General features: G+C 36.0%; 1 protein-coding gene and 1 long non-coding RNA gene across 2 annotated transcripts in view; one reads left to right on the top strand and one right to left on the bottom strand.

Moving 5' to 3' along the window:
* Window positions 1–27,846, bottom strand: part of LOC137239337 (uncharacterized) — a 222,814-nt gene that overhangs the window by 12,729 nt on the left and 182,239 nt on the right. The window lies entirely within an intron of this gene.
* Window positions 438–27,527, top strand: LOC137239054 (antigen 5 like allergen Cul n 1-like). Its single transcript, XM_067763975.1, has 5 exons — window positions 438–475; window positions 17,803–18,050; window positions 26,578–26,696; window positions 26,771–27,168; window positions 27,254–27,527. The coding sequence occupies exons 1-5, from the start codon at window positions 438–440 to the stop codon at window positions 27,525–27,527; spliced, it is 1,077 nt and encodes a 358-aa protein (XP_067620076.1).

Below are 27,846 nucleotides of genomic sequence, written 5' to 3'. Positions count from 1 at the left end.
TCACAATATATCGAAGCGCAGGCAATCGTAGAAAACCACGTAACTTGAAGTCCGTTTTTTCCGCTACAACGGGCTAACGCGGAAATAGTTTTGCAATAACAATGAAATTTGCATAAAAATCATGTTGACTAAGCATGAGTTGGTTGACCGAGCTACTAACATACATACATACAATAGTACAGGTTTCTATTAGCATTTGCCAGCGAGTTAGTTTAGTTAGCTTGTGCAGACTTTCATCGCCTTTGGGATGCGCTGGGACTTTTAAATGCGATCAATAGCCGCAATTGAGAGGAGAAAGTGTAAATAGCGAAAGGGTGTGGGGATTGCAGTAGCTTAAAAGCTCATCAATACTATACAATTTTTTTCTTAAAATTTTCACTTTGCATTTACGCTCCTTTCCTTAAAGCTATAGATATACATATATCATATAGAAAGTCATGACTTTTGCATTACTTAAGCCACAAGCTCTCTCGCAGTAAGTAATGTCATAATTTCAAAATTTGTTTTTTCGTTCCACAAATTGCAACATCAGCTTCACTGACCCACTTGCCGTATCAGTAATTCTAGCGAGAACAATAATCATACCCATAACCGTAGCCGCACACGTAACCACAATTATAATCGTAAGTGTAACCATAACCAGAAAACGCTGAAAATGCTGAAAGCTATCTCAAAATGGTCGAAACTTAATTCGAGAAAAGTTCGGTAAAGAATCTAAATGTTGGAGTCCTTGAGAGAAAAAGTTTTGCGGAAGATTATAGTCAATTCGGCTAAGAAAGTATTTAAAGTTCAATAGTTGAAAGCGGGCTAGACCTCCATTGAGTTGGAAGAGGCTGGTGAAGGTACTCCCGATTCTTGTCAAATACCGCAAAGCGTGACTCGTTACAAAACAGTCAAAATCCCATAGGCGGTGAAGCTCCAATTAATGAAAAAATTAGTTCTAGTGAACGGAATGGAAAATAAGTTTGAATGGGGAGGGAAAAAATCCGCGTAATGTCTGCAGTATTCTGTGCCAATTCAGTAACGGCTGATCACAGGAGATGCTAAATCAGCGTAGTGTCTCTCAGGCGAGCAATTAGCCGTGACCAAAGATGCAGACATATTAGAGAAAAACAAAGTCAACGGCAGCCGAGTCAACTTTTTTAACTAGATGGCAAGGAGGTTTAGAATACACCCGCGGCAGGTAGGCCGGTCGTAAGAGGCGATTAACACACCAAATTGATTCAAGTGGTTTTCAGCGCAAAATATAGCTTCTCCAACCCAACTGTCAACCCCACCTACCCGTGGCGAATTTTCTTGCTTTAACAGACGAGGCTCTGGGAAGCCCAAGTTCCTCATGGATCTAGGGGGTGGGAGGACGATATGGCCTTGTAGATTTCATGTGGTCACACTAAATCATTCCCGAGATGGTCGGGCTGGTGCCTTAATGGTGCTTTTTACCGGAACGTACTGGATCTGCATCCGGCAAAGGACCACGAAGGCCTTCGGGGAGGGTCCTTATCGCTACAACAACAACAACAGAACGCCACCTTATTTAATTTTCAATAACCTGTTTTAGCCAATAGAGATTCCATTTTAAACGGATCTTTTACACTTAACCTACCATCTTATTACCATGTTTTATCAATTTAAACTGACTTTTATCCGTGGCTCAGTCCACACCAAGGAAATACAACATACATTTTTTATTATTTGTTTCATATACCCCGAATTTGGTCTTGAACACAGTTCTAAGGCTGTCTAGAAAATATTCTCGAAGCAGTCCCGAAAACATCCCAAAATTATAGGGCATTAAAAATAAAAATAAATGCAAGGCGCCATAACCTCCGAAGAGATCTAAGGCCGAGCTTATCTTCCAATTTGCGTCGTGCTCCTCTTGATTTTCCCTACAAATTGGCCGAACGGGACCTACACATATTTTATGCCGACTTTATTTCTAAAATTTTGATGTTGCTTTGCCTGAGGTGTGAACCCATGGTATACGGTGTTGTAGGCGGATACAGCCGCGAATTATCAAAAAAAAAGAAGTATAAACTGGACTTGTTAACAATGTGGGGCGATATAGTCACTTGAAACACTTTTTTACGAAATTCTTCCTAAATCTGTTTTTAGATATGATTCGAATAGTTTAAAAGATCCCGTAGCAAACAGTTTAATATGATTCTCGAAACAACTCTGGAAACTTTTCCGAAATTGTCAGAAAGAATTCCGAAATAGTCCCGAAAATACCCAAAGTTAATCTTGAAACAGTCACGAAATGCTCTCGGCAATATTATTGTGAAAGAGAGCATTTCGTGACTGTTTCAAGATTAACTTTGGATATTTTCGAGACTATTTCGGAACTATTTCAGACAATTTCGGAAAAGTTTCCATAGTCGTTTCGAGAATCATTTAAACTTCTAAACGGTCCATCAACAATCCCGAAACGGTCCGTGAATAGTTCTGAAGTAGCACAGAAATAGTACGTAAATGATTTCGAACACACTACTGTAACGTTTCTAAATAATCCCCAAGTAATCTAGAAATAATACCGAACTGGTGCAAATAACCCCAAACTTATCCCGTAAATTACCCCATTATAGTGCCGAAATGTTTCCGAAATGATCCTCATATGATTCCAAAAACAATTCTGACATTATCCCGAATGGTCAAAACGTAGTGCTGAAATGCTCCCGAATGGTCAAAAAACTATACCAAATCGGCCGGCATTGCTCCATAAAAACGACCCCGAAACAACCCGGATAAAACAGTGAAATTACCTGCATAAATGCAACCCCGTGAAACCTTGTTTATGTCACCTTTTTAATTAGTGATCATAAGGCATCATTAACATGAAACCTAATAAGAACGTGGAATAAGTTAAAAGGTAGCCAAATTATTGGATGCTTAGTTCTGTCTTCATATTGTCAGCGTACAACGTGTCGTATACGTAACATGTGGTGTTCTCGGCCCTGCTCGCTTTCTTGAAGTTTTCTTTTCTGATTTACAAATATTGAAGCAAACAAACGCAAATGTGAGGAAACCTTAAACTTTTTAAATAAACTTTTGGCTACTTCTACTTAATATTCTAAATCAGTAAAGAGTTCTCTACATGATTGAAATCAACATTTGCATCTCATGGTTGAAGAAGTTGCGAAGGTTATGAAGTCAAGACTAAATAGATTTTCAACTTATCGAGAAAATTGATATTTAGATAACCATCACAAGCTAAGAAAGAACAAAGATTCGTCTTTATTCTTTGACATGAATAAAGCAAGCAAACGAAAAACCTTTCAACTCAATGCGTTTTATGAAAATCACTCAATATTGAAAATGGTTGGCATTAAACATCAATGGTTTATTTTTGTTATTGTAGACTGAATTGATTGGTTGCATGTTTATTCATACGCACACAACAACATTTTCATGTTCTATTGTACATGCGAATATAAGATTACTTAAACTGATTTGATATTTTTTGCAACAATACATGCCAACTTGAGAAGTAACAGACACAAGTAAGTATGTTTCGATCTATGTATATATGTTAGGGTAGCAAAACATAAATAGAAATATGTTATATTGGCTGCAAACTTAACGAACAATCGATTTAAGCAATAACATGAACAACAACAAAAATAACAATGGCAAGTTGTTAAGACAAGTGAAGAAAGAAATAAAGAAAACTATGAATTGAGTTGTAAAAAAGAAAATAAGCGATAAGATAGAGAAGGGCTTATGAATTTGTTTTGAAATGTGCATATGTGTGTGTGCAGGCAGGGATATATGTTCTTGTATGTAGTCACTTATATATGTGCATTTGCTACTCCCTTTCGTATTGCATTGACTGGAGTCTAGCCAGTAGTCGTACATATTGACGTAGATAATCTTTGTTGCAGATATCTTGCGTGGCATTTTATTGCAGCAGATAATGCTGTTGATATTGCAATAAACTTGAGTTGTTATTATTGAGTGTCTGCTGCTGATTGTACTTAAGTAGGAGAATGCTTAAAAAAAACTTCAAATGTGGAAGTAGACCAGAGGCTCTTACTGATATAAATAAGCAAGTGGAGTTAAAAAAATAAACTGGAATAATATAGTAAATCATATAACAAGCAGGATTTAATAGACCACATTTATATATGATTGAGTAAGTATGAAAACTATTTTGTTCTTTAACTAATACCAGATAATAATGATCCGTTTTACTTGTATGATTATTTTAAATATAAACATTTTATGAAAATGGAAAACAGCAAAACATAAGTTCCTAGACTAAAGTGGAACATATTTTAATTAATAGTTAAGCCTATTACGTGTGCTACCTAAGGTCAAGTGCGTCGATCCACAAAAAGGACTTAGAGCAAGCTTGGAAAGATGCGCTGAAGCAAATCTTGGTGCAACTTCGTTTTCACGTAATTCTTTTAAAACCAGGTACTTTTGTCGATCCGCGTATGGAAACTTTCCTGAATCCGGTTTCTTTTTTAAAAGCATGTACCTCTTAGGATCTGTATACTGTTTAGATACGGATTTTTTTTTAGAACTGGGTACTTTTTAGAACCGAATACTTTTCCAAAACCGGGAAATTTTCCGAAACTGTTTACTTTTTAGAACGGAATACTTTTCCGAAACCAGGAACTTTTTCGAGTCTGTGTACTTTTTTTAGAACCTGGAACTTTTTTGGAACGGTATATTTTTTTGGATCCGTGTACCATTGCAGAACTGAGTACTTTTTTGAGCCGGTTAATTTTCGAAAGCCGGATCTTTTTTCGAGTACGGACCTTTTAATGCCGAGTACTTTTCGAATCCGGGTAATTTTTCAAAATTGAATCCTTTTTAGAACTGGATATTTTTTTGTTAGAAGCTGTACTTTTTCAAAGAACATATTTGGTTTCGGGTACTTTTTGTAAACCAGGTATTTTTCTTTAAAATCGGGTTCCTTTTCGGTACTGGGTACTTTTTCAGAACTGGTGTTTTTTAGAACCGGATCAATTCAAAACCGGGTACTTTTTCGAATCTGGATACTTTTTTAAATTCGTACTTTTTAGAACCAGATTTTTTTTTAGACTCAGGTTGGTTTTCGGATTTCGGAAAACAATTTAAGATGCCGGCAGGCAGGATGGCTACAGACATGGAAATTGAACTTTAGGTGCCGCCTTAGAGCAACCATTCCTTATCCTGGGAGGTGTTATCAGTAGAAATATTTAATATCTTATACTTATATACCAAACTTTGGATGCCCCGCCGCCCATTTAAGCCAAATGCAGAGCAGCATAAGAATTAGTTCTTGGTCCTGCTACTCCAAAGTTTTCAATCTTGACATGCCTATGATATACAAATTTTTAGTCAAATACGCAAACAACATTGGCATAGCCATTGCAGCTAGAAACCCAGCAGAAGCACGCTGCAGGCTCAAACAGATTGTGACCCGCAGACTCATACCCACATGAAATGCACGCGTTTGACGCAACTTCAGCCGCTTCGTTGAAACCACTTTTAGAGCCATAATGAAAGGCCTGAATAAAGGATCAACCGAAGTATCTTAAAATATTTAATGTATTCGAAAGCGGTCCTGGGCTGGGCAACACTTCCAAATAAATGTTTTTTTTTGCACGGACCCACCATTGCTGCACGGTTAGTACGCTGAAGATTTTCAGCCCCACTCGCAAAAAATAAAGCCCGCGGCGTCGAGTTAGTAAGTTGAATTGGAAACTTGATATTGAATACAGGTTAAGAAAGGCCTACAAATGAGGACTAAACCAGAACCTATAATATAAACTTACTACAGAGCTAATGTGTGTCTTAATACGGGCATAAAAGCTATTGCATTGCGGCTATACAATAATTCACGAGTAATAAAACCTAGATAAGGGCGGTATCTGCGAGACTGTCAATTAATTGACGGAGGCCAAAAACTCTGCTTTAATGCGAAGAACTCAATAGTTACAAAAGCTAAACTCAGATTTTAATAAATGATACAAGTCCAGCAAAATTCTCGATGTAAATAGCAACCGTTCTTGCAACAGTAAATATAATCCATCTTGGTAAATTGTCCTTGAAAAACTTTTCAAATAGCGAGTGCGTTGTGCAAAAGTTTAAAGTTAAGTTGTTTGTGTATGCCTTAAGTTAAAAAAAAAATATTCGCTCATGTATAACATTCACTTTTACACACCTTCGTAACAACAAAAAACAAATGCACACGAAATAAGCAGCTTTTGATACATATAATCACTTCGTCGCCTCAAGTATAAAATATAAATAAATAAGAAACTTTTTCTCAAAAACATTGCAATAAAATTTTAATTTCCACCTCAGTTAACCACATTCAAAAACCGTTGTAAAACGTGAGTGCAAAAAACTACTTACGTATGTGAATATAAACTTTTGAAAACAAACTGCACATACACAGATGTAGAAATACACTTGCACATAAACTGCTTACATGCAGCGTTGCCACATGTGAAAATTTTTTCTGAAAATGATGATGCATTAAATACCAAACATATGTAATGGAAAAGTTTTCAGTTCTTCTTTGATTAATAAGGTGAACATTTTTATCCGTACTTTGCTACTTTCCACTTGTATTGATATTTAGATCATATTGTGGCGAATATTAGCATCACTATGCTGTTAGTAAATAATTACAACAACAAAAAAACAGCAATTAGCCAAACTTACATAGAAGGCGACGAAGAATATCTCACATACACATATGTAGTCATCAGCTAAGAGCAGAAGTTGATACTCACACATACACACGCATATGTCTAGTAGAAAAGCAAACACAACAAATATACATGTACATAGCTGGTAACGAAGCATGATATAGAACTGTTCGCGAAATGACTAGACCTTAGAGAAAACCGAGAGTGTAAAAGTAGCGCAAGCTGAGGAATCAGTAATCAGTTTGATTTAAACACGCTATTAGTTGTGAAGGGAAGTATAATTGTGAAGTATTGCCAAAGTAATCTAAATAAAGACCAGTTTGCAATACTGAATATTGGAGTTATTTATTCGACAGTTTAACAATTCGAACGCATAATAATCAGGATTTCCCTAAATTCGATACAATATGATTCAAAGGTGTAATCGACGTTTTCGATCACAGATCGAAAAATAGTTCAAGCTCTTAATAAAAAAAAATTATGAATCTTTTAAATACACATTATGATTAGTTTAGATACATCATTAATCCGATTTACCACTTCCATCCTGGGGACAAGTATGTATAATAGTAATGAAGAAGTTCCCTCCACCAAACGAGGCGATGGAAGAATTTAAAATAAGAAATATTGTTGACTTCCTGTTTCACGTCCATCGACCCGTGAAGGATGGGCGCATAACCTAAGAGTACCGCAACGTAAAAGATCTCATAGTTTAACAAAGTGTCTGCCCGTAACCTATGGGTATGCAACGGTTTCGCTGACTTCATGGTTTCCGCAGAGTGCACTTTAAGTAGGCGCCATAGCAAAAGTGATAGATGCAGTAAGGAAATCCAAGACAAGGTGGCACAGAGCAAGACAGATGGTCCTGCTGGTCATGATGGACGTCAAAATTTGCTAACTGGCTCACTCAGCCAGGTGGGATGGCATATTTGAGGCAGTAGAACTTTCTTTTACGTTACCGCAATATCTGCTGTAAATCTTAAACGTCTACCTGAAAGACCAGTAGACGAACAAAACCACTCACGGTCAAATAAAGGGAAAAATAACAGGCGGAGTAGCCCAGGGTTCGATACCAAGCCCCAATGGAATGAGTATAGCTTACGAAAGTCTTCTTCGACGGACATTAAAGAGAGCACCTATCTCGTTGCCATCACTGGCTCAGCCAGGTGGGATGGCATATTTGAGGCAGTAGAGCTTTCTTTTACGTTACCGCAATATCTGCTGTAAATCTTAAACGTCTACCTGAACGACCGGTAGACGAACAAAACCCCTCACGGTCAAATAAAGGGAAAAATAACAGGCGGAGTAGCACAGGGTTCGATACTAAGTCCCGATGGAATGAGTATAGCTTACGAAAGTCTTCTTCGATGGACATTAAAGAGAGCAGTCGACCTGACCGCTGTCATAAGAACACGAAGCTAAAAGCTGGGACAGCTTAAACTAAACCAGGTTCAAAGATGAATGGCTGAACACGGTCTTCAACTAGCAACAGCAAAAGGGGAAATACTCTTCCTCACGAAGAGGCCGATTATCATTACCAAAAATACGACGTTTGGGGATCAGCAAAAAGAAATGCGCACTTCAACGAAATATCTGGGAGGAGTGCTAAAACTCTCAGGAATCTGTAAAAGCATTGCGCACACTAGAGAGAATTTGATTAGATTAATAGAAGCAAGGTTAAATGGGTTTAACCCGGAACCGGAGCCTTCTACCTGACTCAATTTAGAACCGTGGACGGTTACTTCCATAAACACCTCAGCAGACTGTAAATTTGGTTGCCTGTCCCCTGGCAGTGTCATAAGTATAATTTGACCTGCCAAGATCACAGCTGCGATAATAATTAACGTGAGAGTAGCCGTGATCCCACGTAGTGCACCCGTCCTTGAAATAATGCTAAATTCAGTTCCAGATATCGCGCAGACCGTGGGTAGTTAGACTTAAGTGCGTAGTCATTCAAAAGAGAAAGGGACTCCACCACACAAGAGTTCAATGCAATGGGCCTTTAAATATCCAGGTCAATGAGTCTTGAAATATCCCGGTCTCTTCCACGAAACACAAAAAAAAATGTATATAATGCAGGCTTAAATTTGCAAAGTCCTTAAAATAATGTAGCCCGTTTTTTTAAACAAAGAAAATAGTCTTAAAAGAAATAAATTATTTTAAATTTATCTAAGCGCAATATTTTATTTGGCACCGTGAGATGTTGCCTCGCGGTCACCCACATTCATTTACTCAGATTTACCACTACCTACTAAATTAAGGCTCACACGAAAAAATTGGCCACATGCAAGCTAATGCTAAAAGAGCACATCTAATGTGAAGCCGACGAAAGATAGCTACTAACATAACGATGTCAGACATCTTAGCAAATCTGGCCAAAATGGGATCTTAAAAGATCCCGTCACGTTTACACCCTAAGTAGGGATAAATCTCCGCTTTTAGGAGTACTAACTGGGCCCTGCCTTATAAGTGTGCCCGGCACTAAGAGAGCACCTTTTCTATATAATCTGCGCCGGGTCGTGGAGTATGACATCGAAGACTTGGTCGCATTTATCAGGTCCTCAAAATTGTTCCCAGAAGAAAGGCATTGGTGTATTGTCGTGGTAGCACAACTGGTCTAAGGTACACGCCTACACGTGCGCGCACGGTAGCCACTTTAGCCAAACGTGATAAATACAAATTTTAAGTGTAAAATTATGCTTTGGCCTTTTAAACCTTCATATTCACAACTTGCTTTGTAAACCATGATCTCCATATAAAATTCTCTGGCAACACTGCTCGCATGTTACTGTGTACGCCTCCACTCCAAGTACGTGATGCGTTAAAGCATGCTTTTAGGCGCATGAAAGCAAATGTGTTTTTTATTGCTGCATATGTATGTGCAGCTCTCGTTGTTGTTGTTTGTTTTTTCGCAATTTATACACTGATGTGGGGCTATCTTTTTTTCCTTTGTAAGTTTTTCTTCTTTAGCAGCGACTGTTTTAATTTTGACACTTTTGTTGTTGCTCACGTTGAGGTTGTCATTTAAAAAAGGCTGTGCGGCGTTGTCGCTTCTGACTTTTGCCTTTTAAATTGGAAAGTGTTGAGCTACATAAATTTAGCAGCGCGCAAATTAAATTGAATAAATTTAAGACAAAGTTACACGCACGCAAACAATATATAAGACTCGTAATATAAAACCTTATTACATTTGTACTATTTACACTTTTCACACAACAATTGTTATACATATATACGCATACACCTACACACACCCTTACATATTCCTACATACTGCACATTGCAGTTTTAATTATGTGAAAATGTATTTTCTAATAAATTGTTAAATGTCAATGGCAACTGAGTCGTGCAACCGTAAAGTCACAAACAATTGTGGGACGAAATAGGGCACTCAAGACTGGGCGGTGGCGTTCACGTCTGGGCGGTGAAGGCAAAAATACAAATTCATACGTACTATGAACTCATTGTGTAGCATGAGAGTGGCAGCAACAGCTGTTGCTGCTGTGATATGAGTAGTTGAAATTTATTGTTTTTTGCAGAATTTTATAAATTTTGTATTATTATTTGTTTGTATATTTTTGTTTTCGCAATCAAAACCACTGAAACGTGTCAATGACAATTGCAGTCAAGTGCGAAATTTTAATGAAGCCTAATACAAGAATATTGCATTATTCGTTGATGTGGAGACGAATTTATGTGGAAATATTTATTTATTTATTTAGGCCCACTTGTAGAAGGCAACGTTTTCTTTTCAACTCATGAATGGTTAAAATCATACAAATTTTATAAATTTCAAAACTAACTTTATTTAAATGGTTCTGCAAGTTGGCTTTAAATTAGAGAAACTGTTAAGGCCGTCGTGGGGTAGAGAAAGAACCGACCCAAGTGATGAGGCAACTAGCATCAAATCGGCAACTAACTTTAAAACGAGGTAGCGCCTCTACAAAAGTTTAGCAGGCCCTTTCCAGTGTTACATACCATGAAAAGCTTATTTGCAGTTGCTGTTCGCCATTTGTAGGAAATGTAATAGGAACAAAATGGTTTTGAAATAGTCTGGATGTGAGCCAGAAGTTTGCCCGAAATAATTCGGAAGTGATCCTAAAGCTGGCTCAGAATTTCACCAAAATGATTCCTAAATTTGTCTTGATGTGTTCCTGAAATGATCCCAAAATTTTCAAGAAACAGATTGTAGTCCCAGAATGATCCAAGAACATATTATATGATTCTATTCCCTTATAATTTTGATATTAATACGCTAACAAAATTTCCATACAATCAATTGACAGGCTGTTTCGCATAGTTAGCGTACGTAAAATCATATAAAAGTTATATGAATCGATTCGTATGGATCAGCCGCAGTGCATAGGCCTATTTTTGTTAACAAATTTTACTCTATTTGTTTATAATTAATAGAAACAGGTTTTTGTAAATTCTAAAATCTGTGCAAATATCGAAATTGCCATCTGTAGGACCCATTATGTTCACAAACCCGTCTGAATTCGAAATTCCAAAAGCTGCATTGTCGCGTTGCTCAAATGTTTCATCTACATATGTAAATATTCGTACGCACCAAACGGTGAGAGAACTACTGCCTCACTCATTTTCAGTTCAAATAAAATATTGTTTCCCATTGTTGCCACTTACCTATATTGGGCTGTACCAAAATCCTTAACAAATTGTTCTAAAATAACTGTTAGCGCACAAAAAAATTTTAAAGAGAAGTAATAACTTAACCCGCCCATTTTTTTGGACAAATTTTACTTACACGTAAATGGATAGGTCTTTATTTAACAGATTCTTTGTTTTTTATTTTAGTTGCTTTCAAAAAACATGAAATCAAAAATAGTGAGTGAACTTTTGTTCAAACTCACTAAATTTATTTATTTATAACAATTTATTGCAAATTTGACCCAAAATGTTTTTTGCATTTCTAGATTTTATGCTCATTTTAGATACAGCACGTCTTATAGCGAACAAAAAATAAATAAATTTGCTACAATGATATTACATTAAAATTTGTATATTGTCTTTTATGTTAATTTATTTTGATATTTCTTATTTTATTTTATTATATTATCTTTTATTTCAACTTAGTTTATTATTATTTAAATGCAGCTTGATTGCATCGGAAAATTTCACGTTGTATATTAAACGTAAAAAAAGACCCAAAAACGTTTTCGACTTTAAGTCGAAATATTACATAGGCCGTATATTACTCTACTATATTTGATATTAGGTTAACTTTGTTCGATTATAATATGCCCATTACATTAATTCAAAAATGTAAAATTTTTGGCTGAAAAACTTCACAAAAGTTGAAACTGTATACGTGACCCCACTTTATAAATTTGCAGTATGGGAAATACGGCTTGGCTGAATCGGAAAATTTCACGTTGTATATGAAACGAAAAAAAAACTTCCCAAAAACGTTTTCGATTTTAGGTCAAAATGGCAACCGGCATCAAAACGGCTTTGTCGCATTTCAAAACTGTAAATGCTCGCAGGCTCCAAACGGCGAGAGAACTCTTCACTCATTTTCAGTTCGAATAAAATATTGTTTCCCCATTGTTGCCACTTACCTATATTGGTATGTACCAAAATCTTAAAAAAATTGTTCCAAAATAATTGTTAGCGGACAAAAAAAACTTTAAAAAGAAGTGATAATTTAACCGGCCCATTTTTTTGGACAAATTTTGCTTACACGTAAACGCATTGGTCTTTATTTAACAGATTCTTTGTTTTGTATTTTAGGTGCTTTCAAAAACACATGAAATCACAAATATTGAGTTAACTTTTGTTGAAACTAACTAATTTTATTTATAACAATTAATGGCAAATTTGCCCGAAAATGTTTTTGCATTTGCAGATCTAATCCTCATTTTAGATAAAGTACGTCTTATACTGAACATAAAATAATAAATTTCCTACAAAAATATAACATTAAATTTTTGATATTGTCTTCTATGCTAATTTATTGTATTTCTTATTTTATTTTATTATATATTCTTTTATTTCAACTTAGTTTATTATTATTTAAATGCAACTTGACTGAATCACAAATTGAAAAAATACAAATTGGTCGAATGTCGACCACAGGCGATACTAGTTTTGATTGAAGTGCGTCAATCCGTGACGAATGACCAAAGGTGGGTAAATAGCTGCATGTAAGTTGATTTGCACAGGCAATTCCTCACTTAACAGAATGTCACTATGTATGTATGTATGTATAAACAAGCAACCACACATACATGTAAACAGCAAAGCTAAGAGCGAGGAGAATATTGCACATACATGTAATCAGCTACTAAGAGCGAAGAAGAAAGAGAAGTAGTCAGACTTACATGTAATCAGCTAAGTGCGAAGATAACATTACTTACGCATACACACGTATATAGCTAAATAACTAACTATGTGATACAGAAACGAGAAATAAACAAGCAGTTGTCAGAAGAGTCTAGACCCTACTGTAAGCAACTGAGAGTATAAAAGCAGCGCAAGCTGAGAAATAAACAATAAGTTTGATTGTAACACGCCTTAAGTGAAGTATGCGATTAATCTTAATTGTGAAGTACTACTACCAAAGTGGTGGAAATAAAGAATGTTTTGCTATACTGAATATTTGAGTTATTTGTTCGACGGTTCAGCGATTCGAAGAGTTATAGAAAGTACAGAATAAATAAGAATTCCTAAAAGTTAATACAATATATACGAATAGGGGCATGCCACTAGAAGCACTGCCATCTGATTAAGAACCAAGGCATCTTTATAGAGAGTGAATTAATAAGTGTAATTGATGGCTATTTCTGCCAAAACTCCCATTCATTCGTGAAATACTTTTTAATGTTTTACAATCTATGTATTTATTACAACAACCATAAAAGTCGACTTTTCAATGTAAAGTACACAAAGCAATTTGTGCATGTGACTATCACATAAAATATTTTAAATTAAAATACTGCTGCATGTAATTTAACTTTTTCGTTTATTACAGTGCTATACCTTTTGTATTAAAATTTCATTTTTTTCTTAAAGGATTTTTAAATATACGCTAAAACGCTGTCTACTACACCACAAGAAGCAACACTAACAAATTAAAATCGGAAATTGAAGAAAAGACTTGATTTAAATTAGAAAAGTTTTGTACAACTGTTGGTGTTGTGCGATGAGTGTTTGTTGTTGTTGTTTTCGTTGTTATTTTATACGGTTTTACAAGTAATTTTGCATTTAAGAAAGTGGCACTTAGGCGCGCCGAAAAGTATGCAAAGAAATAAGAGTGCACGCTCGTTTTTTTGCAAGGAATAAAAGAAGTGGTAAAAAAGGGATAAAGCTTTGTAGCGAGGACAATGTCAGCTGTTGCCAATTGAGTTTTTGTAATACTTTAAGATCGCTTTTTTTTTAATGTTAAGAAATAGAGCGTATTTTTGTTTTTCAAGGTGTCAGCTTTTAGGCGCAGATAAATTCAAAGTTGCGTCCTGAAAATGAAAGGTAGACGCAACGACAACACTTTGAAAGAGAAAATGATATTGTTTCGTTGATTTTTAATCTACTTTTATTTTTTTATATGTATTCATGCTAAAATAAAATATGCATGTCAAGTAAACGCCAAACAATTAAAGCAACGCCGGCAGAGCATATAAATTAAATTTACGCACATTGTGAGAAGAGAAGTTTCTACTCTATTTTAGTCAAGCATTTAGGCATTTGCTTAAATTTTGTATTTCAATCTATAGCGCAAAGCATCCTTTTGTATCTTCTATGCTTTTCTCAGTGATTTCCTTAAGCGTTGCAATTTCGTTTAGTTTTTTGTTTTTTTTTTTTTTGTTTTTTGTTTTCTCTAAATGCTAAGCTGATTAAAATTTCCAAACAATTTTTACTTTTTGTAAGAATGGAAGTTCGTTGTGATACTAAAGTGATTTTGAATTTAAGTTAAGACTTTCGGCTAAATAATAGAAGTAAATGGTGCAAATGCAGAAAGTTTTATCGTGCGATTTTGATTCTCCTTTTGTTTTATGAAAAGTAAAAGAATTTTAACAAATGTCCTTGAGCTTTTGCGCTAAATTAGGCTTGACAGAAACATAACTTTAAAATCCAACTTGGGCACTTAATATGCATGAAAAGAAGATTTTGGACCAAAAAAACAGATAAGCGAAGACAAAGATTTCCGGGGAGAAACTGGTTTGCAGAAATTTACTTGGCAAATTCAAAACATCTGCCGCCCTTTTTCGTGTTGCTAATGTCTTAATTTTTTCCTGTACTATAAGTGAGTTATGCATTTTTTGTTTTTTTTTTTTTTTTTTGTTTAATAAATACTCCCTGAAGAAGATTTGGAAGCATCGAAACGCATATGATGATAAAGAAACATTTTAAGTTTTCTTCGTAGTTTGTAGTCCATATATGTAGCTCCAACTCAGTATTAAAAGTCCGCTTAGGTGAAAGGACTACACTTTGGCAAATATTCCACCAACTAATTTGTAGTTATTCTGTAATTGTGTACTACGGAATTTGAGCTGAGTTTTGGGACTAGAATAGATGCAAACTGCAGGGCACTTGTAGCACAAAGAACCTGCGGCTATTTATAGATTGAGTCTATGCGCAGGAGTAGCAACATCGATGCAAATTTTGGTACGGGCGCGCTATTTAAAATCACTATCAGGAGCATTCCTACCCTCTCCTATGGACTATGGCAGCTAACAAACTCCTACACGCGTTGACAGCAATAAAACGGTGAAGGTGCAGGTAAATTCTAGTCAACGATTATTAAGCTCATGGAATCAGCATTTGGCTATATCCCGCAATGGGCTGTATGAAGCCAGGTGGGTTCCATTTAGTTTGGTAGGTGCCACCGAAATAGTTCAATAAAAATCTTTCATTTGTAGCCAAATAACTCGGCATAATTTTCAACTCAAAATTAAGCGGGAAAGGGAATGTTTGAAGCAGTTCAAAGAAAGCTCTGGCAGCTTAATATAACTGAGAAATGGTCTGCACAAAGTACTGCGGTTTGGCATATGTCAGTTGACTCATATCACCGTATTGCGCTCCAGTCTGGTGAAAGGCACTAACCATAAGAAGCCATGAATTGAAATTTGACAAAGTAAAAAGGTTATCGACTCTACAAATAGCACCTCACGAGGTGTATTGCAGACTTCCACGCAAGGAAGATAAACCGTCATTTAAAGCAAAATTGAAGAAGGGATAAGCCCATTACCACGAAGTTACACCTTTCATAAATGGTTGACAAATGAGAAAAAGAAACTAGAGCTGGAAGTGGACAGTACTTTAAGCCTCTGGGGGTCAGTTAACGTTAGCGGCTTCCTCACTCTATACTCAGTGACTTCCAAGCAGAGATCTATGCTCGAAATAATATAGACTAAAACTTCGATTGAGAAAGACAAGTTTTCGATCACGCAGGAAACTTCGTTCCACTACTAAAATGTGCCGAAGCTATAAATAACTTTTCTGTGGTTCAGATTTATTAACGTGCCGGAAGATGATGAATTTTTTAACGAGTTGTTCAATAATAAACAGATCAACTCTTTTGGACATTTTAAGGGAGGAGTTACAGGCGTGCAAGAAAGGGTGTTCAGAAAGAGAGGTTTAACTGCACTCCATTAGTTCGCCATCCTTGAATTAAGTGGCTGAACGCAAATAAAAGGTAGATAGAAAATGTTTAGGAAAGATGCGATTCATAACCAAGACCTTCGAGTTATAGAAACTGCGGCAAAACACTTGAATACGGAACATCCACTTAAAATTTATAAAAAAATAATCAAAGATTAAATAGATTTAAATATATAGAAAGAGGCCGGTTTAAAATCGAATACTCCAGCGATTAGTAAATATGGCATCTTCTACTACATTTTTAATACTTTAAGGCAAAGTTCAACTTAACATATTTTGCGTATGCCAAAAAGTTCTCTTTGTTTCCTTACGACAAGCCATCCACACAAATTGAAATTAAACTTAATTAAATAAAACGCAAATAAGCGTGAAAGATGATAACGACTAAAAAAACACAATGACATTTATATTATAATGGCAAGAAAATGGGGAAGGTTGCAAAAGTAACAACTACAATAAGGCTTACTAACTAGCTAACAGCAAAAATGTACAAAGAGTCAACATCGAACGACATTAATATTAACAGCAACAGCGGTAACATCTGTTACCTGTCCAAATGTCTGCATGACTGCCCAAAAGAATAGTTATCGCAGCACCAAGGCTATGTCACCTTTATTCAAGCTATGATTTTTCTTAAGTGTTTTTATAATAATTAAAAGACAACTGCTGGAACAGCTATGACAGGCTAGAATGCTGCGATAAGTAAATTAAGGAGTGGACGTATTGTGGAAGAATAGGAAATTCGGCATCGTTATATATTTGAAAAGACACCGAGGAAGACACAGAAAATATATAAAATTAGTCACATTATAATTATGCTGCGAAAACGTATTTTAACAGCTGGCACTTTGTAGGTAATTGAAATGTCATGCGCTATCGTTTCTCCATTTTGGGACAGTCAATGGCACTTTCATTTTTTTTTATTACCTCCTTTATTAATTTGTGAATTCATTAGGGAGTTTGAATATAACACTAAGATAGCATGCAAAGTCATTCAACTGACTTGAATAAGCTGTAAATTATCGCCACCAGGCATTTAAATTTTTAATGATATGATTATAGTAAGAGATGATGTCGTTGGCTGATGTGCTTTTGATCTAGTGACATCGATTGTACAGGTTATAAGTATTGTTGGTTTTAATAAGATGTTGTGATAGGTTTTTCCTTTTAGATGATGTCAATAGTTGTTTCTGTTATTTTTTTTCTGGGATGGTAGTACCATCCTTTCCGTTTTTTACACCTATATATTTAATAATGTCACTTGCTGTTGATATAGCCATTTGAACTGGTGTTAAATTGGTATTTTTATTAGTATTCGTATTAGTATTGGTATTGGTGTTCGTAATTGTATTGGTATTGTTATTGGTATAGGTATTCGCATTTGTATTGTTATTGATATTGATATTGGTATTGGTATTGGTAGTGGTATTGGTATTTGTATTGGTATTTGTATTGGTATTGATATTGGTATTGGTATTGGTATTGGTATTGGTATTGGTATTGGTATTGGTATTGGTATTGGTATTGGTATTGGTATTAGTATTGGTATTGGTATTGGGATTGGGATTAGTATTGGCATTGGTTTTGGTATTGGTATTGGTATTGGTATTGGTATTGGTATTGGTATTGGTATTGGCATTGGCATTGGTATTGGTAGTGGTAGTGGTATTGGTATTGGTATTGGTATTGGTATTGGTATTGGTATTAGTATTGGTACTGGTATTGGTATTAGTATTGGTACTGTTATTTGTATTGTTATTTTTATTGGTACTGGTATTGATATTAATGGTATGTATGCGATTCATAAACAGCGAATGTTATATCAGTAACGTGTTGCCACGTGTCCGAATTGGGATCTTTCCGTCATCATCATATAGTATGCGGAAAATTTGTATGATATTTTCGCACTGCTATAAGGTCAGTTTTTGTAATCTCTAGCGCGAGGTCAACCAAACTCTACCCGCTCGGGGATATTACATCGCGAAAGCAGACTTTTCAGAAAAGGCCTTTTCCCACTGAGCTATGGAGCATTATTTGGCTGGCTTGCTGTGTTTATCGTAGTTTCCGCTGACCTCAGATTATGCTTTATTTTAAAAGTTCGGGACAATTCGGTTGCATGTGCTCAATCTATAGTGCTTTAACTACAGCAGACATAGTCATCATCAGAAAAAAGGGTTCTCGTCTGAGGCTTGCTAATACTATTACAATCCACAAATAATACAAACAACAAACAATACTTGGCGCGATTAACCTAGAGTAGTTTTAGGGCAAGTGTCTTTTTAATTTTTTCGACCAATTATTTCATGCCGATTCCGAACCGCAGCTGCAAGGCGGATGAATTTACACTCAAAAGCTTGTCATGGCGTTGGTTACTTATTTGGTAATCTCAGTAAATGACGCACATATGGTCTCAGTGGATATTAAGTTAAGATCGGGTTTGACGATTTGATGAGCTATATAGTCACAGGTACCAAGTTTGGTTGTTTGTTTACGATCAAGTGGCGTGGATGAAGATTTAATTTAATTTACACATTATTTTATTCCCGCAGAATAATTAGTGTTTTTTTTTTTTTTTTTTTTTTGTATAAGAAACAGTAAACTTAAACTATTTTGATGCATTCATTTTAATTCGACATGTGAAAAACTCCTAAAAAATGGCAGAGAAATATCCCTTTCAAGCGTGTTCATAATAACTGCTTTTCTCCATTAGCCGGTTTTCCCTTTTTCGAACATTGTTCAGAATAAGAGGAATGGGAGAAGTCAAAAAACTCGCAATGATTTTTTATTTAGAACACGATGAATGGGAGAAAGAAAGAAACTAAATAGGATTTTTTGTTTAGAAATGGGCTGAATAACTCGACTATACTACACATATAGCCAAGAAGTAATTTTCTTTTTAATAAACTTTTGACAGAGAACAAAATCGAATTCTTGCGCACAACCTTACTCAAAAAGCAATTGGAAATATTTTTGTTCATCCAAATCGCCTCTCCTTTCCAAATTGAAGCCAAAAACTTTATTGAAGGATTCAATGTCCCTATACGATTAGTCTTGCTAAGGAAATCTTCCTTAAAGAATTTACTTTGTTACCAGTGGGAAGTAGCAAAGAATGGCAATATTATTAGCCAACTTTTCCTCAAACCCTCCAACTTTGTTCGTAGTTACAAAACAATTCAATTCATTTTTTTTTTTGTTCTTTAACATCGTTTAATGAAGTGAAAAGTGTTCATAAATTTTCAATAATGACATAACTTCACTTCGCCAATGACCTCAGAGCACTCCAACACATTTACATTTTGGTATATTTATACGATACGAGAATCAACAATAAAAACTCTGAAACTTGTTTTCAATATTGGCAATCTCTGTGAGCTAACAAAAAGCGCACATTGAGGTCGCAAGTAAAAGTAAAATCTTTAAGAAAAGTTAAATGAAACAATGGAATAGTACAAAAGGTACTACGTAAAATAATGTGAATGGAGTGAAAGGTTAGTGAAAGTGTTTTGCTTTTAAAGTAGCCAAGGTACCATGCTATATATTTAGAGTTCCTGAGTAGGGGGAAGGGGCGTAGGGTAGCAACAACAGGGACTATCGTTCAAATTATAATTCCATGTTTTTTAACCCTTTAAATACTGATAACTTGAAAGAACTAATAACTTGACGGCTTATGAATTAGTGCTGTTAGTATTTCGTGAGCATATCATGGCGATGTATTATGATCGTATAATGTATTATGAATAGATGGTGCGCATATACGACGATTAAGCTATTTTGATGAGAAATTATCATATCGTTGAACGTGGTCTGGAGCCAAGTTACTGACGATGTCAAGATAAGAGTCATACCATTTAGAGGAGTGATGGAGTGTGGTTCTGTTGTCGGCATGATGCCGATAAAAGATGACGAAATTATCGAATCCTGTCTCAATAGATGATAACACAGCTCTTGATTTTATAATAAAGCAGTAATGAGGCGATGTTTATGCTAACAGATGAGCTATCTTAAAAAATACACTTCAGACAATAACCAGGTGATAGTGAAGACTTATGATCAGATGATGTAATTTTTTTATTTTTTATTTGAGTGATATACAATACACATTATGATAATTATATGATTTAATTTAATATGATGTTTTAGGTTTCGTTATGTTAATTAGAGAAACCTCATAATTTTATGATTAAGAAATAATGATACTTCCATTCTATGGCTACTAACTGCATGATGTCTTTACAATATTCGGAGGGCGTGATGGACTGATTGACTAATGTTTACATGATATCGCTAGCTAACAGAAAGATTATTGTAGTGACATCGCGTCGCATCTTGCCGATAGCTAGTGATTAGCTAAAAACATGTGATGAGAATCGATTGCATCTTTGTCGCAGTTACCATGCTATTTGAGAGTGATTATCAGATGATGTAAATATATCGCGATGATAAATTTTCTTCAATTTTGGCTATATTCAATATTGGGCTATAGTTTCGTATCGGGTGATATTTATGTTTGATGAACTGGACATGAGAAGCTGATTTATATATTTTGGCAAAGCCTCTAGTTTATCATATCACAACCAAAGCTTATAATCATCAACTTATGTTAATGACGTAGATAACACGTTGTCTATATACACATTTTTATAGGATGGCACTATGATAGCGACAATGACTCCGCATAACTCTTGCCCATAATTACTAATGAATTGACATTTGAAGATGATAATCAGACGAATAATTGTAAATACTTTTCGAATTATGTATATGACTGCTGATCGAGTAATGCAATGATAGTATTATAGCGAAAACTAATAAATTGGTGATGTAATAGGCAATGATGTGATAATACATATATTGGAAAATAACTACATTCTTTTGGTTGTATATGATATGGAGAGGAATTTCTCCAATATTGACAATTACAATTACGTGTATATACATTGACATTTGCAACGCTAATTATAACTTACATAGATAATGTTTAAGAAACACAGCTGTTGTTAATCATATAAAATTAATATCTGATTTTCTAGTAGAGGTGTCAATAGTATTTTATTAGTTTAGCTACTAGGATTATTTATAACTTAGTTCTGCACGCGATTACGTAAAAACTGATGACACTGATAATAGCAAGGTTTCATACTGGAGTGATGTGAGTTCCGATGATCAGGTGATATTCACATGATATTTATGTATGATAACGAAGAACATAGTATAATTGACTAATGAAGGAATATTACTGATCATCATATTATACATATGTAGATATGGCTGAGAGTCACGGGGTGCTTGGATATGATGTAATATCAAGGATGGAACATCGATGAGTTCGATGATGGTTATATTAAATACCAAAGTGACTTTTACTGAAATATGTTAATGTACGCTAATTAAGTGATACCAAGGAAAAATAACTGTTAATACTAATCATACTTATTATGGTTACGTGATTGAGTTGTAAACTTTTTGAAAGGATTTTTTAATAACTACCGATCAGATAGTAAAAGTTTCTGTTGATGAAATAATATTTGAAAGCCAAATAAAAATAGTTGATGAGGGATTTTAATCAGAGGCTTATGATAAAAGGATGTCCCAGTCACCTATGTACAGGATAAAGGGATCCATTATGATCTACCTTTTGTTATGACTAAGAGTCATGTAGTGTGCATGGCTTTATATCTGGTGGCACTGCATTGACTCATTGATGATAATTATCAGATGACATAAATGGGATATAAACTGATTTTGATCTGATGAGGGCATTGAAAGCTGATACGGCGTTGACTATTTTGAATCAGTAGTTGCATAAAATCATAGCTGATTTTGCGGTGACCAAATATATGCACAACAGCTGTTTGTCGGACAATACAAATGACTCTTGAATGATATCACTTGGAATGCAAAAAATATTTTAGTGTATATTATTGTGTGATATTGATATTAATATGAATATTTTTAGATACTTGCTGTATAAACAATTGGTCTTGAAATATATTATGTTCGATTTAACTTATTTCTGTGCAGTGAAGTGCACTATAAAGGGTTAACTGAGTGATATATCGCTTGCGTGCTTCATTAAATGTAGCTTCATTGCTACTGAAATACAAATCTACACATTAAGATACTGGCTTATAATAGAGTAAGCAACAAATATTTAAATAAAAAAAAACTTCAAACTCAAAGCTTTTAAGTGGGTGGTCGTGAGTAAAAAATGAGTCACAAAATACTCAAAAGCTAACATTTCACCTTTTTTGCTTCCCCACGCCCCCATCACGAAAATTAAAAAGCAAATTTCACGTCACTCTTTGTTTGCTCTTTTGCGGTGGCAGGTGTTTAACTAAGCATCTAATTTGCTAGCTAAATGTTTGAGTTAATTTGGGTACGACGAATGACTATTACGGTGTGCAAGAGTAAATGTAGAAAAGAGCGTTGGAATTGATAAGCGTATTATTGCAGTTTAAATTGAAACAATTAGGCACATTTTTACATAAAAGCTAATTACTTATTTTTAACAAGAAATTATAGAAATGCGCATAAAATATTTGCAATTATGTATGTAGGATTATATCAAGAGAACAATTAGGTTACCGCAATTATGCATAAAAGAAATAGGGGTGAGGTTTCTTTGCTACCAAACATAAGAAAATCGAAAACCTTTTCTTTTTTTTTTTTTTTTTTTTGGATTTACGATGCTCAAATTCTGCTTATAAACCACAAGCAGCAACACGTAAATTTTCTTATGATATCGATGCTGAAATATTACTTACTTGCTTAATTGGCCGTCCAACAAGGCGAGCCAATCGCTTCTTCGCTCTGTTAACCGTCTCTGATTTGTCACACCAAGGGAATTTAAATTATTTTCCTACTGGTACTTCCAGCCGAGTGGGGGCCGTCGTCTTCAAATGCTTACATATGCAGGTCCCGGTAAAAATACTTTCTTAGCCGGAGCGTCGTCTTTCATTCGCATAACATGGCCTAGCCAGTGTAGCCGCTGCATTCTAATTCGCTGGACTATGTTGATGTCAGCGTAAGCCCACACAGCACATTATTTAGTATTCTTCTGTACTCAACGTCGCCAATGCGTAGAGGTTCGTACATCTTTGGAAATTTTTTTCTCTCGAGCACACCCAGAACTGGCTCATATGATGATTTCATGGTCCATGCTTCTGCAACAAATAGTAGAGCGGGAACGATAAGTGACTTTTAGAGCATACTTTTCGTTTGCCGACTTTACTTTTCAATCGCCTACCTTGTTCAAAGTAGCAATTAGTGGCAAGAATAAAAGTCGAACCCCTGCCAAGATCGATCTTACTTTTACCCAATTGCCTTCTGCTGTAAGTTTTCGTATACCGATATCGTATGACAAGTTCTTGTGATGCCATCAGTCCAACAAGTGTAAATTTAAATACTATCACAGATCTATTTCCTTTGCACGTAGCTGTGTAGCAGGCTGCGACATTTTTAAGGTATACTTTAGAGGGAATCACCTTTAAGGCGGCATGATGCCAAGAGACACTCTGGTAGCCTGGCTATATGATCTTATTAGAAAGGGCCTTATATCCACCTCAGAATGGTTATCGAATCATATATTTCCTTTCAATGAGAGATATATGCTCTCTACTGGCGCAATGACCAGACAATGTCTTATAGGGTAGACATTATGGGTGTATGTGTGCGCACAGTTTAACCCGCAAATCAATACTAGAAATATCGCAACCATAAGACTAATGATATGACAATGCAATTTTTCATAAACCTGCGACTGCCGCCGCTACTCAAATTACTATATACCGTTGTCTGATTTGAGAGACCTTTGCTGTTGACTTCAGTGGAAGAATAAGGAAGTGGATGCTGTAACTGGCCCAAACCCACCCAATAATTTTGAACTTACATACCTAGATATACAACTTACTACTATCTATTTTTACAGCGTGACAACCAAAAAGTAGATACACTACAAAAAATGTCATACCTTTAGCCGTTGATGAAAGCTTGGATAATAAGGTCCAGCTAAAGTTGACTAGAGGTTAACCCTGCTACTTTGGCCGCTTAAGCTGAGATAAACACCAAAATTGGATGTTATCAAACAAAATGGCAAGGTTAAAGTCTAGTCAACTTTAACTGGAGTTTAATCTCGCACTGAAAAACCAGGCCTAAATATGGAGTCAGCGGAAATAACCAGCCATCTTCCACCAGTCATCGAATATAAATGAAGTATTATTCTAAAAGTGTGGTCATGAACATGTGAAAAGCTCTGGACTACCATGCATATACCTTAGATGTTTTCCTGGACATCGCTGGGGCTTTCAATAATGTTCCGAAACGAACAATCATAAACAGTATCATCTCTATTATTCTTTGCGTTTTTCGGAGTGTACATGCTTGAGCATCTGAAGTTGGTTAATTCGCCAATGCAAAAAAACAAATATATTATTTACTAGGGAATTTGAGATCCTGACTTTGACTACGGCTTAGCTGGGCGGAGTTACCCTACAATAAAAGCACAGCAAAAAAATTTCTTGGAATTACACCCTAGAGAAAATTGTCGTGGACACGCCATTTGGAAGCGATAACGAAGAAAGCCTCCATGGTATGCACGCAAGGCGATTCTAGTATGCAAGTCTGATCTACCCCCCACACTCTCTTTTTGGATATTTAAGGCAATTGTCAAGCTCATATTTCACTATGGAATTCTTGTTGGGGTGCAAAACTACACAACACCGTACTTCTTCTAGGACGGGGCATGCTATTCTGCACATTCCGTCTGCAGACCTCATGGCCACGAATATGGCGTTATTAACTGCAACAAAACTAAAGATATCGGTACAGCTTGAGTGCAGGCCGTATGCCCGTAGCAGTATAGCATCTACTAATATAATACTATACATGGTCCCGTGCTTGAGCTTCGGACGAGATAATGGAGCCATGATAAAGTCCAAAGGTTAACGCAAGGGTGCGAAAATGGCAGAACATACTATACACATATATACCGATATTTCCAAATTAACAAAAAGTGTCAGTTCTTCTGTTTACTCTGTCAATACGGAAATAAGTAAATTCTACAGGCTGTCAGATCACTTTCATGTCATCCAGACGACTATAGCCGTTAAGAAAACAACAGAAATTTTGAAGGAAACCTGCTTAAGCTGCAGTCGCTTCAATGTACATATATATTGATAGTCAGGCGACTATTAAGGTAAATTTCACACAATACTTCATTTAGAAGTGTCCAAGCAAGCATTGGAGAGGCTTCTATTTACTCCGGATCCTAAATCCTGACTGGGCTCCCCTTCATAAAAGAATAAAAGGTAACGAAAAGGCCGATGGGTTGGCAAAGGTTGCAGCGGGAGAAAACAAAAAAAGGAATTAGTTGCATATGATTCAGGCGTGGATAGAAACGTGCAGCTGCAATAATTTTCAGATCATGTGCGAATCCTAAAATATGAGATTTACTAAAAGTCGGCGTACCAACTGCATACCGTCTTCTACCGTCACATGCTTACGAATTAAGCCTCGTCAACAACAGCAGATTTCAGACGTGTGGGCTGCAGGGCGAGACCGAGCCAAACGACACGTCCTAACATCATTATTAATAATCCGAAGGCCGAAAATAAACATTTTAACTCATTCCAAAGATATTAACGTAAAACCGAAAAATGATCCGCTGGTCCCTCCGAAACCGGGGGTGGTACTCAGAGTATTTTTGGGCAGAGCGCCTTTCTGCATTGGCGGCCTTCGGCTGCGCTTATGAAAAATTACGCTGGGTAGGTCCAACACCGGTTTGGAGACCAAAACTGTATCCGAGCAAAACACATATGTTCCCAATTTTTATTTAGGTGCAACAACCACATGAAAATCGCCATCTTCAACAGCAAATATCTCCGGACAGAGATACAATTTTTCTTTTCCGCCTTCGGATTATTGTTGTCGAGGTCAATACGTGTCTTTGACCCCTCTCTCGATATTTTTTTAAGCGTATTAGACTTTTTCCGCAGGAACTAAGCTGGGTCCTAGGAAACTTCTAGTATTTACCTAGAGGTTATGTGAAGTTTTTATTGACCAGACAATTCAACCTTACCTCAATAAATAGTCAAGGATTTTTCGATATTCAATTAATTATAGAAGGCTTTTAATGACATTCAAACGAAATAATAAACTGCATAAAAATATTACTGAACACACTGTGAACCGAATACTTTTCAAAAAAATAAAATAAAAAATTTCAAACCTGTCACTGTAAATCTCTTTCAAGTCAAATTTTGTAATTTTCAGCCATCGACCAAAAATATGTATTTTGTACACGTCCAACTTCTTTTAGTTTGTATATGGGCATTGATTTTAAAATCTACCAAATCTTACTTTTACTGTGGAGATGAACAGGAGAAAAAATTATGTCCCAATAGCCCGCCGCATATTATTTGTTCGCCTGATTCAGTGGTAAGTCGCAACAGATACGAAAAAAGAAAAAAACAAAGCATTTGCTTCAACGTTCCACACGCTCTCCTTTCCAGCCAACAGGCGGCGAATTGATTGCGCTTACACCAATGACTAGAAAACTGAAACGAATCTTTATTGAACGTCATAATGAGTGTCGTGATAAATTAGCTGGTGGTGAGCAAGAATTTAAAAGTGGTGGTAAATTTCCAAAAGCAACACGCATGCGCGAAATGCTATGGGATGATGAGTTGGCATACATAGCTGCGCAACATGCGAAACATTGCAAGATGGTGCATGATAAATGTCGCTCTACCGATCGGTTTCCAAGTGCTGGTCAAAATCTTTATATAACAATGTCAACTGAAGAACTGACAAATATGACTCAAGCAGCTTTAGACGCTGTAAAAGGTTGGTGGGATGAAGCACTTTTGGTGGATGATGGTACAAAGTTGGCTGATAAATTTCCTGACGGGTAAGTGTGTTTAAGTGCTATGGGCGCTAGAATTCTGCTTTTTTCGAGCTCTGACTAGACTTCGGTTAACACTTCGCCATTTCAGTGCAGCAAATTGGCACGACGTTGGACATTTTACTGCAATCGCTAATGATGTTAATAGTTTTGTGGGTTGCGCAGTGGCTGCATGTAAAAATTGTAATGAATGGGACTCTTGCATCGAAGTAACTTGCGATTATGCACCAACAAATATACTGAATCAACCAATGTATAAGAAGGGCGATAAATCAGCATCCGAATGTGGCGACTTTGATAGCGAACCAAGTGAAACTTACAAAAATCTTTGCAAAAATACTGGAAAATTATTTAATGATAAATAATAAATTTAAAAAAAAATTAGTTGATGGCATTCAGCAGTACCACGCCTTGAGGTTGCTAGAGTGACGCAGGTCACAAGCGCGCTGTTTGAAGTGGTGGACAGTGCGCATACCCTCAAAGGTCAAGATGACGATTGCCTGGGTGGCGCAGTTGGAGGATGCGTTGAGTCCTTACATATATACCGGCACAGGATTTCAAGGGACTATGCATCTCGGGCTACGGAGGAGATTCAGCACTACATGCTTGTACGCAAACACCGGGAAAGCGTCTTTAGTACGCAGCCAATATTTATATGCGCCTCTAAAAGAGAAGTTCTTAGTG

This window comes from Eurosta solidaginis, chromosome 2 (genome assembly GCF_040869045.1).
Source record: "Eurosta solidaginis isolate ZX-2024a chromosome 2, ASM4086904v1, whole genome shotgun sequence".
Classification (NCBI taxonomy): Eukaryota; Metazoa; Arthropoda; class Insecta; order Diptera; family Tephritidae; genus Eurosta; species Eurosta solidaginis.
This window is presented reverse-complemented; position numbering and strand designations above follow the sequence as displayed.